The sequence below is a fragment of the Episyrphus balteatus genome, chromosome 3 (genome assembly GCF_945859705.1).
Source record: "Episyrphus balteatus chromosome 3, idEpiBalt1.1, whole genome shotgun sequence".
Taxonomy (NCBI): Eukaryota; Metazoa; Arthropoda; class Insecta; order Diptera; family Syrphidae; genus Episyrphus; species Episyrphus balteatus.
In genome coordinates, this window is record NC_079136.1 from 2378413 (window position 1) to 2394967 (window position 16555).

Consider the following 16555-nt stretch of genomic DNA (forward strand, 5'->3'; position numbering starts at 1 on the left):
TAAATATTTAGTTGCTAAAATTTCCTGAACTTGGCCAAAAAGGTAGTGTTGCCAAGTTAGTTGCCTGGTTGAAAAAAATCAAATGGGCGAGGAAAAGAAATAAAGACAGGAATACTTAAAAAAAGAAAAACTAATTTTGAAAGTACTAGATGATAAAAATGAAAGGAGCTATGTTGGATACCTTGAGAGTTTTCCGTACAATTCAAGTCTTTAAAATACATTCATACGTTTTTTTTTGTAGCCTCGTTTCTTAAGTCATAACTTGCATTTTTTGTTTGGTTTTGATATTTGGTTTATAATTATTGAGTTTAAATTCTTAAAGAGCCAATTTTTCAATCTTCTAATAAACAGTCAGTTAACTGTTCGATGAATAAAGTTATTAGGCTCATAAACAAACAGATAAAAACATTGAATTTTTCAATCAAAAATAATTTATTCTACAGAATAACAAAAAAAAATTGTCAAATTCAAAAATATTTAAAATTAAACGTCATTTTTATTCATGATTGTTTTTGTTTTCTTGTGTTCCACTGTATTTTTTTCAAAATTCTTTCAAAACATCTTTGACAACTGACACAATATTTTTGTTGAGATTATTCCCTAGAATAATTTTTATTCGTCTCTGAAAGAAGCAGATAGTTTTATTCTTAGGAATAAGCTATATCTGCCTGTTGAAAAATTGATTTTTTCTCTATCCTTAGGAATAAGTACTAACTGACTGTTTAACTGACTATTGAAAAATTGGCCCTAAATAGGTTAAAAAAAATCTATAGTTCTTTTTTTGTTTTCGAGATTTTTACATTCGAGATTTTTACATTCTAGATTCATTTTTTTTTTTTCGATATTTTTGTTTGTTCGTGTTTTTTTAAGAATGGCCCAGTGATTCTGAAAAAAAATGTAAAAATACTTCTCATCAGCTGATTGGAATCCGACAAGTTTCTTTGCAGATTGCAGTAGATACTTGTACAAATTAATTATTTTTCCTCTCCCTATGAGTCGTTCGTTGCTGTAGTATTTTTACCGCTGTCCGGTGCAGATCCTCAGTATTTTTCTCTCAAAAATTTGAAGTTCCTTCATGGCTGTCTTGGAGACAGCCCTGGGTGATGTAGGTGATGACATGTCGGAAAAGCTGCTTGTAGGTCAGGAGTTTCGTTGGTTGGCTTAGTTCATATCTTCTCATCATCAGAAGGTGATAGAAGGCGTTGTTGGCTATTTTGATGACCGACCGAGAGTGTAGGTTGAACAGCAGAAACTTGTTAAAGTTGATTCCTAAATGCTTGACGTTGCGTTAGGATGCAAATTTTGTTCCATCTGGGAATGTCAGTGTACAGCTTCCATCTGATTTACTGCCTCGTCCTTCTGTTTGGCTAAGTCGCAATAGTTCCGACTTGGATGAGCTTTAGTGTGGAGTGCTTCTTCCGAAAGCCGGACTGCATGTCTGGGATGATGTTGTTATCGCTGCAAAACTTCTTGAGCTTCTAGAGCGTAAGTTCTTTTAAGAGTTTACTTCGATTGGGCCGTCAACTGTAGTCGACATTGCATTAGTTTTCTTCACGAATAGCTGAATCGCGATTGCGATTGTGTTCGTCGTTGGTTGTTGGTCATGCTGTATTTTATCCAAGACTGTATTTTTGACGTGAAGTCTTCCTCCGCTTTTTTTCGCTTCTCTGAATACCATCCACCCATACATCAAGGGCTCGTTGCAAAGATGTTGGATTTTCACTTATGATGGCCCCATCATCAGAAAAGAGTTACTAATCCGTCACTTTACCTTCAAACAGCACGTAAAGGACTGTGATAAAGAGTAAAGGACACTAGACGCTTCCCTCGCGCACATCAACTTTGATTGGGAACTCTTCGGTGACTCTTGCGGGATATCTTACCTTTAATTTTACTTGCTCCTACATGTCCGTGATCATCCGTAAGTTCCTCTGACTTCTCGTTGTCCGTTAAACCGCATAAGCTTAATCAAAGGGTAGGTATCGCAGTTTCGTGTATCCCCCTTCCCCTTGTAGATTGGAAAAAGGTAACTTTCTCTCCACTGATTAGGCATTTGGTCAACGCTAATGAGCTTGTAAATGAGGATCATAAGCCAATTCGACCGATGTTTCTTTTCCTATCTTGGAGTTTTCCATCAGCACACTTATCATGAGAAACTACTCATTTAAAAGCCAGCCACCTATGAAGAATTTTATCATCTACAAGTAGTGACCCTTGAGCATTCTTAAGATATTTGGGAGAGCGAATTTCCTGAGCATTCCTTCTGTTAGGAGGACCAATTTTGAAGATAGCTGCGCCCTTGTTCATAATGCTTTGTCGCAGTTCCTGGAAAGCCTGGCTTGCATAAGCAGCTGGATTTGATATTTCAGCAATCTAGCGATACATGTTTTCCGTACTCTCTGCTTTATGCTTAATGCATTTCTTCATCGCTTCTTTCTTCCAACGTTTGAAATAATATGAGGGGGCATTTTGACCAAGCTTTGATAGCGATCTTTTAAATTTATACTTTATATTTATACTTTTAATAAATGCATAGTTAAAACAATACTTTTTGGAAGAAGAAAATTAAACATTTAAAATTATTTTTTAAAGGAAAATGTCATCGGGCACATTTGTTGATCGAATTGACCCGTTCGCCAAACGTTCATTGAAAAAGAAGAGCAAAAAGAGTCAAGGTTCCTCTCGGTATAGAAACTCACAGGATGTGGAACTGCAGCAGCTGCCACCCTTGAAAGGTTAAACAAAAAATAAAATCCCAACAAGCAAAAATATTCAAATAACCAAGACCTTCTATTTTCCAGCTGATTGCTCTAGTTTAGAACAAGAAGAATTATTTATTCGAAAATTACGTCAGTGCTGTGTTTCTTTTGACTTTATGGATCCAGTTTCGGATTTGAAGGGTAAAGAAATTAAGCGGGCTGCTCTCAACGACCTATCCACCTACATAACACATGGCAGAGGAGTTCTCACGGAACCGGTATATCCGGAAATTATCAGAATGGTAAAAAAAATCAATTTAAAACCTTTTTAATAGTGAATGTATAATGATATTTTTGTTTGTAGATTTCGTGTAATTTATTTCGCACGCTTCCTCCAAGTGAAAATCCAGACTTCGATCCAGAAGAAGATGATCCAACACTGGAAGCATCATGGCCACATCTTCAATTGGTTTATGAGGTGTTCTTGCGATTTTTAGAATCGCAAGACTTTCAAGCAACCATCGGCAAACGGGTTATCGACCAAAAATTTGTTTTACAGGTAAATTTATTCTTCTTCTATCTCTTTAAAATTTCTCTAATTCATCTTTTAATACTTTATAGTTATTAGAGCTTTTCGATTCAGAAGACCCAAGGGAGCGGGACTTTTTGAAAACTGTTTTGCATCGTATTTATGGAAAATTTCTAGGACTACGCGCTTTTATCCGAAAACAAATAAATAATATATTCTTACGCTTCATATACGAAACTGAACATTTCAATGGTGTTGGTGAACTTCTCGAAATTCTCGGCAGGTAAGTTATTAATTTTGAAAAAAAAAAAAAATATTTTTAGCAAATTGTATTTTTTCAAATATTTAATTTTTTAGCATAATTAATGGCTTTGCATTGCCACTTAAGGCTGAGCATAAACAGTTTTTGGTTAAAGTTCTGTTGCCATTGCACAAAGTGAAATGCTTGTCACTCTATCATGCGCAACTAGCTTATTGCATTGTGCAATTTCTCGAAAAAGATGCATTTCTCACAGAGCCAGTCGTAAGGGGACTCTTGAAATTCTGGCCAAAAACTTGTTCACAAAAAGAAGTCATGTTCTTGGGCGAAATTGAAGAAATCCTCGATGTTATTGATCCACCACAATTTGTGAAAATACAGGAACCACTATTTCGACAAATAGCCAAATGCGTATCCAGTCCTCATTTTCAGGTAAGTAAAATAAGAAAAAATAGAAATTGTTAAAAAAACATGTTGTCATGTGCCATGCGTTTATGATGCTTTAGTGACTCAAATGGCCATGCAGCCCTTGATCTCTAGTTTTTAAATTTAAGTCTACAGCCATTTGTTTCGATTTAAAATAATTAATTTTAGAGTAGGAGTGTTAATGTTTGTTTGCTCTATTTTTCTTAGTCATGTCAATCTCTTAGACGCTAAGAGCCCCTGTTTGTTCTGCCATACAATTGCTTTCAAACAGCAAACTATCGGCCGAAAACTTAATCCGTATAAGGCTCCCGCACACTATACTGTTTATTATTCTGTCGATATTTCTTATTATTATTTACTAGCCTACCGGGCGAGATCACTCGCATCTTTAAAAAGGAAGTATAAATACTTAGCGCATTATTTTGTTAAAATAGACAAGTCGAGATTTATGGCCAGTTGTGTAACAATTTAACCATTCTCTGGAAAATTTATTTTTGATTTAACCAGGGTTGAACTACTCTGTCTGTTCTTACATTAGAAAATTTTTCCGTTGACGATTTTTCTTTGATGACACTCCATTAGGTTTAAAGTCGTCATTTCGTCGCATAATTGCTCACAGTTTTAATTGTACGTCATAAAAAAGGAGTAAATACATTTTCATGTTTTAAAATCGCTCTCTTGAATGTTAAAGTTGTGACTAAGGCTAGTTCTGCATTCGTGCGACGATTTAACATTTAACGACATTTTAAAAAAATTAGAAAGATTTGATATTTTCAACGGCAACCTAAAATACAATGAAGAGTGAATAAATTGGGACTTAGTCTTCACTTCTTCTATGTGGATATTTCCGAGATAGCAGAATTTAAAGGGTAATCAGCGTATAAAACAAAAGAGAAACATTTTTTTATTTTGTTTTTTTTTTTTTTTAAGTTTCTTTGATATTTCATCAGGTAATAGAATAGACCAAAATGACAAATTTTATTAACAATAAAATAACGGCGTATTTATGGATTGTCGCCGGTCACATTTTTTTACCTAGAACAAAAAACCAAAATTCATCTTAAAGTAGACACCCAAACTCAGTAAAGTGAAAATTCATGTAGAAGTTAGTTGGGCTCTCGATGAAAAAATAGGAGTTTGCGATGATTGAGAAATAAAGCTAAAAAAAAAATAAAGCTAAGCTAAAAAACAAAAGAAAATAATGTTTATCCTTTGTTATATTTGCTGATGAAAATAACACTCGATTTCATGCCTTCAAGGTATTATTAAAAAAAAAAATTATTAAATTTTTTCAGAATAAAATAATTCATTTTTCGCCCGAAAACAAAACACCGACAAATATTAATTTTCGATGTCAAGCGAATTTTTATTAAACTGCTAAAAATATTCACATTTTTGTTTGTTTGATAAAAGTCGGTCAATTGTGTAACGGAACCAGAGGGTCAATTCTCGTTCTGTGAAGCTGTGAAGTGATAAAAGTAATATCATTTCAGTTTTCACAGCGTTTTTTTTTTTTTCATTTTATCCGATTCTCAATGTGATAAATCGTTGAAAAATTCTGTACTAAAAACTACTAAATGAAAAATTCTGTCATAGTGGAGTAACTAAAGCTCAAAAATTGGCAATATTAGGGAACCCGGTCGAACAGCTTAGATTTTGATGATCTTTTTTTTTCAAACGTCGGTAATTAAAAATACTTTAAAGTCTATAGATTAAAAATTGCCGGTGTTGCCGTTTTGATTTTTTAAATTTAATTGAAGATTTTTGTGAACAAAAACAAATTTTTTTCAAAAATTTTTCTTAAATTTCATAAATTAATTGATGCCAAAAGATAGTCTAGGAAATTCAAGGAAAAAACATATATGGGAGTGAGGGACAATCTTCCATAGTTCAAGCGATAGATGCAATTTTCTTATTAATTGACTTCAAACACAAAAAAAAATATTTGAACACAACGGCAACACCTACAATATTCAAATATACATTTTTAAAAAGCTAGAAGCTTAGTCATATATGTAAAATTAAAATTAAGTTAATTCAATGAACGGCTTTTAAAAGAATGGTAATTGAACTCAGATTTTTGAAAAAAAAAATTATTGAAAAAATTTTAACATGTCGTTTTTTAAACTTGGTCGTAATATAAAATGCATTTATTTTCAATTTTTTTTTGGCCGCATTTATTATGATTTCAAATTATAAAAGGAAATGTCAATATGTATTACGGTTTATGAAAAAAATTAAAAAGTATTTCATTTTCGAAGAACTTTTTTTAATAAAAGTTTTGAAAAAAAATGTAACTTATTTTTTTTTAAAAGTTCAACATCTAAACAAAAAATTATTTTTTATTCATTTAATAACCCTTACTGTTGAAAGTTAAATAGCAAAAAATAAAGTTCCTATTTACCACAGTCTTTGAGAAAATTAATTATTTCAATGCAAAATCCAGTTTTAATAAAAAAAAACCATTGAAATTGAAGTAATTTTTCATTTTTTTTTCAAAAGTGTGATATATTTTACCTTTTTTGCTTCGAAATTAAACTGATAATATTTATGGCCAAAAATTTTTTGAAATAAATTCTTATTTTATTAGAAAAAGTTTGGAAAAAAGTCATTTTAAATTTTTCTAATAACATTTTTTTTTTTAATTCTGAGTTTGAGGACCATTTTTTCAAAAAGTCTTAATTAAATTTATTGGATTTAAATTTAAGGGATAAGAATGAGCTTTTGGCTTTTTGAAAATGTATTTTAAAATATTGTAGGTGTTGCCGTTGTTTTCAAAATATTTTTTTTGTGTTTGAGGTCAGAATGTGAGAAAATTGCATTTATCGCTTAAACGATGGAAGATTGTTCCTTACTGCCTTTTATATATTCCTTAAATTACCTAGAGAATCTTTTGCTATCATTTGTTTTATGAAATTTAAGCAAAAAAAATGGTTTTGTTAAAAAAAAATTAATTTTAATTTAAAAAAAACAATACGGCAACACCGGCAATTTTTAATCTATAGACTTTAAAGTATTTTTAATTGCCTACGTTTGAAAAAAAAAATCGTCAAAATCAGAGCTGTTCGGCCGGGTTCCCTAATAATTTGCTTTAGTTAGCTCTACTATCACTTATATTTCAGTTTTGAGTTTTTAAATTGGGCATTTTCAGAAACGTTAGGCACTAAATGTTTAGGTAATTTCTCGGTCTCTGATTGGTCAGCTGTCAAAAAAAATCTTTCCAATTTAGGTAATTTTATTGGAAAGCTAACTGGAAAGTTAGGCAAGAAAATTTTCACTAAAAATTTAGGAAAGTTTTTCTTGTCAACATGACAGCAGATTGTTTTTAATTAAAGAATTAATTTAGCAAAATTGAATTTATTTGTGTGAAAAACGAGTAAAAAGTGCATTATCGGTTATAATTAATATTATTTATTCATTAAAGTTAACTTAAATTTGGTGTCTTCCCCATGCGATCTCTAAAATACTTAAGTAAATTTCGAAATTTGACAAAAGCATCATATCCAAACTAATTTAAATATCTAGTCCCTAATATTTCCTGAACGTGCCCAATAATTTTTAATAAAATGTCAAAAAATTATAAGGAATAAACTTCGCCCATGGTTAAAAGAAAGGTATTATCATTTAAATATATATATGCAACTACCATCGTCATGTTTTTTATAGGAGTTAATCAAGGAAATTGAAACGACAAGTTTGAAACCAAGAATTGAGAAGATTGTAAATGTATCAGTTAAAAATATGGATATGGTTACAAATATAATATAGGCATGGTTTAATAAAAATGACATTGGCAAAGAAATGCTTTTTACTTAATGTTTCTCCTCCTTTTTTGTCTTCAAATTCTAATGTTCTCGCCTGTGCCATTCTTACAAAAACGTATGGTTTTGATTCCGACGTACTTTATCCTCTTTTTAAGAATATTGCACAATGAACGGCATAATTTTTTCTACCTTACCTCAGCTTTAAGGTGTTGCAAATTACACATTGTCCAAGCATTAAATTTTGGTTTATAAATTAAAAATAAGGCGTGTGTTTTTGGCAAAGTTATCCGCAGTAGGATTTACCAAATATCAACACTGAACTAAAATTTATATGCACGCACCAAGAGAAAGGAAAACCTAAACTTATACACTTCGTCAAAATTCTATCCGCAGCTTGGTTAAGCTTCTAAAGTTTTTCTTAACACAAAGCACATACTTAGCTCCTAGTAATACGTCCATCTGTGAAATTGACTGAACTTTTTAATGCTATACTAATTTGTTTGTATTGGTCGCAATGCTCTTTAACCTACAAAGCATCAGCTCTTGCATTCGTTTTGATTGTGCTGCAAGGCAGCACAGCATTTTGAAATTTGGGCAGTATTTGACAAGCATTTCAATTAGAAAGAAATTTAAAAAATTACAAGCAGTTTTTTAATAATTTTCTTCGGCTTAAGATACTAAAATGCATGGAAATATTATCTGAGGAATCATTCGAAGTTGTTTTTCACGATAGAATTTGTTTGTGATAAATATTTTATCATGTGAAGAGATTTTGACATTTTTTAAATTTTTTTCACAAAACAAGAATCGGATTCGGTGTGAAGCTGTGATATTTTTTTTCATTTCAAAATATCACAGAACGAGAATCGACCCTCAGATGGTACGACAAGGTCACTACAGAAATAAATTTCAAAATCTCAAAACAAGGGAGGTGCTATAACCCTCAAAAAACCAAAAAAAGAGCACTTTAAATATATTTTAATTGTAAAATTGATAAAAACCAAGAGTCCAAACGAAATAATTTCGAAAATTACCCAAAAAATGTTTTTATTGCAATTTATCTCATTTCATTTGACGTCGTAAATGATGTTTTCTCTATCTTACCTTTTTTTCTTATTCCTCTCCTTGCGTCCATATCTTTCTCGTCCAAATTGTGCTGCTTGCCTGAAATTTTTGGCTTAGAAATTAGCATTATGAAGAATTGTTTCCATTTGTGGAAGGAGCTGTCAACGTTCGTACTCCTTTGAAAATATGTCGCGAGAAAAACCAACAACATAATCTTCTTGCTTGAAAATCTTCCAAAATATGTTGTAATTAGTTTTATTATGCTGGGCCCATAACCTGTTAAGGAAAACGAATAAGTTTATTTATATAATTAGGAATAGATACTTTTTTTTAGAACTTCAGAAGTTTTACATACATAAATGACGTTTTCCTTCACTTCACTCAACGTGCACTTTAAATGCTTATTTATGCACTCTTTACCATTTTATGTTTCGGGGGCATTTTTCAGAGCAATAATCAAGAAAGTGCTTCGAGAAGTCCAACTGGATCTTAATGTCTTCTTATTCGAGAAGATAACTCAGAACTCATTAAAAAAAAAACGATTTCAATTTGCTGTGCATAATATATATGTATTACTAACTACTCATTCCTTATGGAAGAGATTTTAATGTTCTACCTATGTATGGACATGAAAGGAAACGTTAATTCATTTGAGGCAGGTTCAGGCAGAAAGGTGGTTGCTGAACACAGGGCAGCCTGAGCCAGGATCATCTTTAATGCTGCCGCTCTTTAAAACTCGCAAATAGATTTTTAAATCAATTAAATTGCATTATTAGAAATCACCCAAATATGAAAGAATCAGGAATTCAAATTAAACCTCCTTCCTATTGCGAAGTAAAAAATAATACCACAAAGCCGGTATTGTTCAAGCGCTTGTTACTTTTGAGCGCTTATTAGGGTATTCAGCGCACTATTCATAAAAATTATGAGTGGTATCGCCCAGTGGCTGAGCGCTTAAATAATACAGGCCCAAGTCTGCTCCCGCAAGGTAGTATGATGAAGCTAGAAATAATATTTCATAATTTATTAAACTTAATAACATATTACTTTTTTTTTTAAATTTTCTAGGTCGCTGAGCGAGCCTTATATTTATGGAATAATGAATACGCTATGTCCTTAATAGAAGAAAATAATGCTGTTATAATGCCAATAATGTTCCCAGCCCTTTATCGGATTAGCAAAGAACACTGGAATCAAACAATTGTTGCGCTAGTTTATAATGTTCTGAAAACTTTTATGGAAATGAATTCCAAATTATTTGATGAATTGACAGCTAGTTATAAAGCCGAACGACAAAAGTAAGTATATACATATTCCATTATGCAAAAAAAAAACATTAATAATATTATTATTATTATAGAGAGAAAAAACGAGAACGAGATCGCGAAGAATTGTGGAAAAAACTACATGAACTGGAAATAAGTCGATCTAAAAATAATCCAATAAACAGTGCAGGCGGAACATTAAATACATCATCATCTGCGGGCATTGGTGGTGGTGGGGCAGCGCAACAGCTAAACTCAAATTCCCAGCATCAGTCACAGAACAATCAACTTCATCAATCGAACAATACCGCTAATCTGCTTCAGCAGCAGCAATCGCCTGGCCTAAATGCTGCTGGCAGTGCCGCCTCTGGCGCGAATGTGTCAGCCGGTACCACCGGCTCAGCATACACAAATTCTGCTATGACTGCAGGCTCAGGAGCTGGCGTTGCGATTTCCGTGAGCAAGTGATGTACTACAGATTAATAATATTATTTTTATTAATGCAAAAAAAAAAAAAATAAAACAGAAAAGCGAAAATAAACAAAAAAATAAAAAAATTAAAAAAAAAAAAATACAATACATACAACTAAAACTGCAAGTGAATTAAAAAAAAAAATAAGTAAAAACGCTCGGAAAATTTAACAAAAAATATAATTTACTGATTACTACCGTAAAGAATAAAATTATATAAAAAAAAGTCAAATAAAAAAATAATATTAAAAAAAAGAAATCACTAACAGCTGAACTTAGGTCAAGCAATTATAAATAGTAGACTAAAACAAAGCAAAAAAAAAAAAGTTCTTTTAATGTAGAAGTTAAAAATAAAAACAACAACAAAAAAAAATAAATACAAAAGAGCATTACCTGCATATGCAAGCAAAATAAAAAAAAAATAAAATAAAAAAGAACCAGGAGGAATCCGTGATGTCACGATATTTCTCCTAGTTGTTTACCCCTCCATCACGCACACTGCTTTTCTCATACAATCTTCTCCAAAAATCTACTCACTCTCTTCATCATCATCATCTCTCACCACTCTCTCTCGCTCATCATTTCTCCTCTCTCCCCTTCTCTAACCATGAACATAGGAAACAATAAGAAATAATTGTAATAGCGCATGTTCGATATAATTAAAAAACAAAAAAAAAAATATTACTAAAATATTACATTATGCTAAAAAAAAAACGTTAAAAAGTGGAAAATGCTGTATTACAACAAAAATAAATAAAAAAAAAAAACAAAATTACACATGGTATATTATATATTGAATATATTATATATATTTTACATTTCGGTTCACTAAAACTAAAAAAAAAAAAACAAACAGCATAAAGTATGATTTTTTTTTAACGGAAAATGTATACAAACTTATCATAAAAAAAAAAACAAAAAAGAAATGAAGACGTGTCATTCTACAGTGGAAAACATAATCAACAAAATTAGGCATAAATTAATAAACAATTTTGCTAAGTCTTAATTTTAGTGGAAATGACAGTTACTGTTAAAGAAAAAAAACAAATAATAATAAAGCAAAAAAAAAATATTAACTACACTTTTGAAATAATAAGCATAAACTGAATAACAACACCCTATAAATACACACACATAACAAAATCGGCTGATAAATCTGAGGTCTAACAAAAGAAACCTACAATTTTTTTGTGGTAAAAAACAACCAGTCCAACTGCGTTGCAACATTTTGATGTCTTTTTTTTCTGGAATGATAACCTAGGCAGCCTCAGTTTTCGAAATCAATTCCATTTGAGCGAAATTTTTTTTCGCAAGTTTTTTTTTTTTTCAAGTCAGCGAACAGCAAAGTAGTCGCTGGGAGCTAGATTTGGAAAATAGGGTGTGTGCGCAGGCAATTAAAAGCCCAATTCTCGCAATGTGGGGTCATAGTAAACCAACGACTTGTGCTACGAAGCATTGTTTTGGTGATATCTTCGACACAAAGTATAAGGAAGCTAATTTTCAGATGTTGACAAATTTAAACACATGTTACTTCATTACTACATCACAGGGAACATTTTTCATCAAAAGGAACAATTTTTAAGATAAATAAAAACAAGAATCTACGGAGAATGGCCGTTTATAAAAAAGAGCATTCAAATAAATTGAACTAAAAATACATTTGCTGTGATGACCTGTCTCATGATGGGTTGCAAATGATGAGTTGTCTTTGATGATATTTGCTGTGACATGATGGCTTTACCCGGCTTTAGCAGGCGTCATTAAAAATCATTGTTTGTGGCGCCTTCTGGGTGTCAGACTCGGGTCTTTTCAGCCGATGAGTTACTCACAACAACACACACACACCACCTTTTCCTACTCCCTCTCCTCCTGCTCCTCCCCGTCAACACACCACTCACACACACTCACACACCTCACACCACAACCACGCTATTTATGGAAGACAGCTTCTGAATTTTCCCCACTTTTGTTAAAAACAAAAAAGTAAACAATAATGAAAAATGAAAAAAAAAAATCGTATAAACAATTAGTGTAACTATGTATAAAGAGAAAGTAATTATACACACATGAAGATGCATTGTTTTGTTGAGTTTAAGTTGATATTTAAAACATTATTAATTAAATAAGAAATAATAATAATAAAAAAAAAACAAAAAAAAAAAACAGTTTACATGAAATGAAAATAAGAAAATAAAAATTGTATGGCACGTTCATAAAAAAGCATACAATATTTATATATGTGCATATATAAAATATTAAATTAAAAAAAAAAAAAAAACAAATCTACTTAATATTCGTTTCTTATATTTGTTTGTTTAAAAAATATTGTATTTGTTTTATTTTCTTCTTCTTCGTTTTTTTTTTAATTTGTTTCTGTCTTTTAATTTTTTTTCTAATTATTGTACATTTTTCTACCGCCAATCTTTGTTTCAGAGCTTAATATTATTAAGCTTTAATTATTGTCCTCTATTCCCACTCTCACACACCACTCTTATCATTTTTATTGCGATTTACAACTATCAATTGATAATTGATACATCAATCAATTATCAATTGAAAGTTGACATTCGTAATACGAGTGTTATATCTCTCACACACACACACACACACTTGCGAGTATGTACAAATTGAGTGACTGAACAATTTTCTTTTTTTTTAAATTTTCATTCGCATCCGCATGAAAATAAAGAATAAAATATCAATCACAGGGTACAATCATATCTGGTGGATATGATTGTCATAATATCACGGCATCATGAATCCATTAAAAAAAAAAACGAACTCATGATGGGAATGGATGATGATAAATGATTGAAAAATCACAAACAAACACACATACAACACTCATTATATAGCAAACATAAACTCTCAATTTTAAACACAAATACACAAACAAAACACCCTCATACACACCTACACACACAAACTAACGACAGGAAGCAAAACAAAAAAAAAAGTTAGTAATATTGAATGAAAAGAAGTTACGGTAGAATATTATTATATTGAAAGCATTCGTATCTAATCAAAACAACAACAACAAAAAACAGAGAATATTTTTTTTTTCTTTTAAAATTTAAGAGTTTTTTCTTGTTTATTTTTAAAAAAATGTATATTTTATTAGATTATTATTATTAAAAAATAAAAATTAAAAAAAAAAAAATAAATATAAAAAGAATAAAAAGGAAAATATCCATTATTTTGTTTTAAAATTACACAAAACAAAAAAAAAGTATATATATTAATTATATTGATTCAGATTTAAAACAAAAAAAAAAAGAAACCAGAAAAACAAAAAAATGATATATTAATAATGAAAAATAAAAAAAAAAATTAGTAACGTATATATACGAAAATTATTAATAACTACTATTATTAAATTACAACAAATATTTTAAATACAAGGTGTATCATTTGTCTGTGCTGAATAATTGAAAAATCAATCAAGAATAAAAATAAATATTAAAAATTTAAATTGAATTTACTCTCTGACTTCCTTAAAAAATATCAAAACATGTATGTATGTATTTAAATATGCAAAGTTTAGTTTAGATTTTTTTTTTGTGACAATTTAGTAGAAATGTTGGAATCATCAAATCAAAATTGGTAAGTACTATTAAGTGATTTGCAAATGTACTAAGATTTGCATTTAATCGAGTTGCTTGGATAGTGAAAATGTTTGTATTCTTTTTAGAATGGGTTCACACAATTTAGTTTAATAATTTCTCAACAAAATGTTTTTCTTTAAATTTGTATAACTTGTTTTACAATTCTTGGAACAAGTTCTGATACACAATTTTAAACAGCAATATCGGAATATCTCAAGATTGGTTGTATTGGCTTGGTGATAGCTGAGATTGCCCGAACTAGTGTAAAATAAAAAAACGCGTTAACGAAACCCCTTTCAAAAGCAGAAATAAAAACAAACTATCATTACGAATGGCTTTTGTAATAATTGTGTTTTCGTATTTCACAATTAATTAAGGAACACAATTTGTGAATGAATATCTATAGAATTCCAAACAGCCAGAAGGAAATGCAAGACAGTGCTGTTGTAGATTTGATCAATACCTACCTATTCATTTGAATGGAGAAAGAATAATTTTTTGACTCTACAAGGCTTGTGCACACAAAATCTTCATATATTTGTTTTTCAGTCTAATCTACAGATTAAACAAAGCTGGTAAGTACATTTAAAATTTACAATTAACACCGTGAGTTTCACTTTCACGTGAACAAGATTCCAGAAGGTATAATTGAATTTTGCTTTTCCCCTATTGTGTGTTCCGGGCGAGAAGTTGGGTTTTTTTCATAAACGTCGGAAATCTGCGTTAGTACAATAGTCTTTCTGCTTTATTGCATTATATAACAATTCTGTAGAATGTTTGCAGGCCTACGTAATTACAATTTTCAGCATTCACTGAATGTTCATAAATTTGTAAACCGTGTTACATTAGGGTGGCGCAAAAAAAAATACTTTCAACCCCTTTTAATAGTGGAATAAAAACAAAACCGCGTGGTTCAAATTGAAAACAAATTATGTATTGAAAAAAAATATTTTAGTTAGGGTGTTCCAAAAAATTTTTTTTGTGTTTTTTGGTATATTAATTAAATCGATTTTGGTTTAGTTCCAAGAGTAGATATAAAATAATAATAGATATAATAAAAATAACCAATCAGCCCTATTCTGCTATCCATCGGGGGCAATAATCTCTAAATATGTATTCACCAATTACCATTCTTCTTTTCATCGGGAAGAATCCAAACTCACGTCGTTCGGTATTCCACTATTCACGTGAAAAATCATTCACGTGAATAGTGGAATACCGAACGACGTGAGTGAAATGCTCCACGCATTTGCAATCCGCATAAAAAATGTTGACGATGTGTTTTGGTTGTAAAAATAAATTCACTATCATTAAAATTAAGCACGTCAAATAGGGGTATTATAATGCAGTTCACCCGATGGATAGCATTCATGTGAATAGCAGAATAGGGCTGTCCTGTACATTTCATAAACCATGTTTAACAAACTTTCTTTATGAACCACCCTAATGGCAAATTTCTTCGATAATTTGGTTAAAATAATACCCACGTTGATTTTTTTTTTGAAATTTAACAAGCAACCGTAGAAGATAACATTTGAAGGGTCCAGGGAAAAAACAGCACTAGTCCATTCCAACTCATTTCGAGAAAAATGCTTTTTTAAATTTTGTTCTCCATACAACTTGGTACTAAAAGCACACAATTTATTTTTTTTTTTTTCAGCAAGGCTTAAGTTTGTTTTATAAAAGTAGGTATGCCATCAGATAGTGCTCAGCAAACACTACAAGACCTCATCATTAGTTTATTTTTGACAAAAAGTGGACATGTGCCGTTTTTCACCTGGACTCTTCATTTCTTACAGCCACCCTAATACGAAAAATTTCAATTTAACTCATTCAGCCTTATTGTTAGTTTCACGTGGAATGTTTTCCGCCCGGAAGTTTAATTTCTTTTATTAAGATGAATTTTTAGAAAAAAATTTCAAAATTGTTAAAGCTGTTTTTAAAAATATTAATATTTTTTTGAAAAAAAAAGTTTTAAAATAAAGTTAGTATGCTTCGAAAGTAATTGGAAATTTCATAAAGTCCTTTTAAATATTTATTAGGCTTTTACATCCTTAAATGACGTTTTTCCATACAAAAAACGTCAATTTAAAAGTTTAAAAGCCTGTTTAATGTTCATGAAATGTGGCCAAAGCTCTACTGTAAAAGGAACAGTGATTGTGTACACACAATAACAATAAATTGAATGTAACAAAAAAAAATCAAATTAAAGAAATCCACTTCAGATGTCACGAAAAATCCTCTTTATGCAAACCATCAAAAATATAAGTAACTAAATTAATCAAAGAACTTAACAACACCTCGCCCAATAAAAATATCAAGTAAAGTATGGAAATGACAGTTAGTACAGTATGTATGTATAATACTTCATACTCAAAATGATTTCAAATTGTATGGTACACTGGGGTGTATGTGTAATATTTTTTTTTTCATATGATTGGTAAACTTAAAAAAACTATGAAACTTAACGAA

General features: G+C 30.6%; 1 protein-coding gene across 6 annotated transcripts in view; it reads left to right on the forward strand.

Annotated features, from left to right (window-relative positions):
* LOC129913149 (serine/threonine-protein phosphatase 2A 56 kDa regulatory subunit epsilon isoform) overlaps nucleotides 1-10851 on the forward strand; it is a 36239-nt gene extending 25388 nt beyond the window's left edge. For all 6 annotated transcript variants that reach the window (XM_055991683.1, XM_055991681.1, XM_055991684.1 and 3 more), the window contains 7 exons: nucleotides 2593-2735; nucleotides 2802-3001; nucleotides 3064-3258; nucleotides 3321-3511; nucleotides 3586-3919; nucleotides 9811-10040; nucleotides 10103-10851. In XM_055991683.1, the coding sequence (XP_055847658.1) occupies nucleotides 2597-2735; nucleotides 2802-3001; nucleotides 3064-3258; nucleotides 3321-3511; nucleotides 3586-3919; nucleotides 9811-10040; nucleotides 10103-10475 (1662 nt within the window). In that variant the 5' untranslated portion in view covers nucleotides 2593-2596 and the 3' untranslated portion in view covers nucleotides 10476-10851. The remainder of the gene's footprint in view (nucleotides 1-2592; nucleotides 2736-2801; nucleotides 3002-3063; nucleotides 3259-3320; nucleotides 3512-3585; nucleotides 3920-9810; nucleotides 10041-10102) is intronic.
* The last annotated feature ends 5704 nt before the right edge of the window (nucleotides 10852-16555 follow it).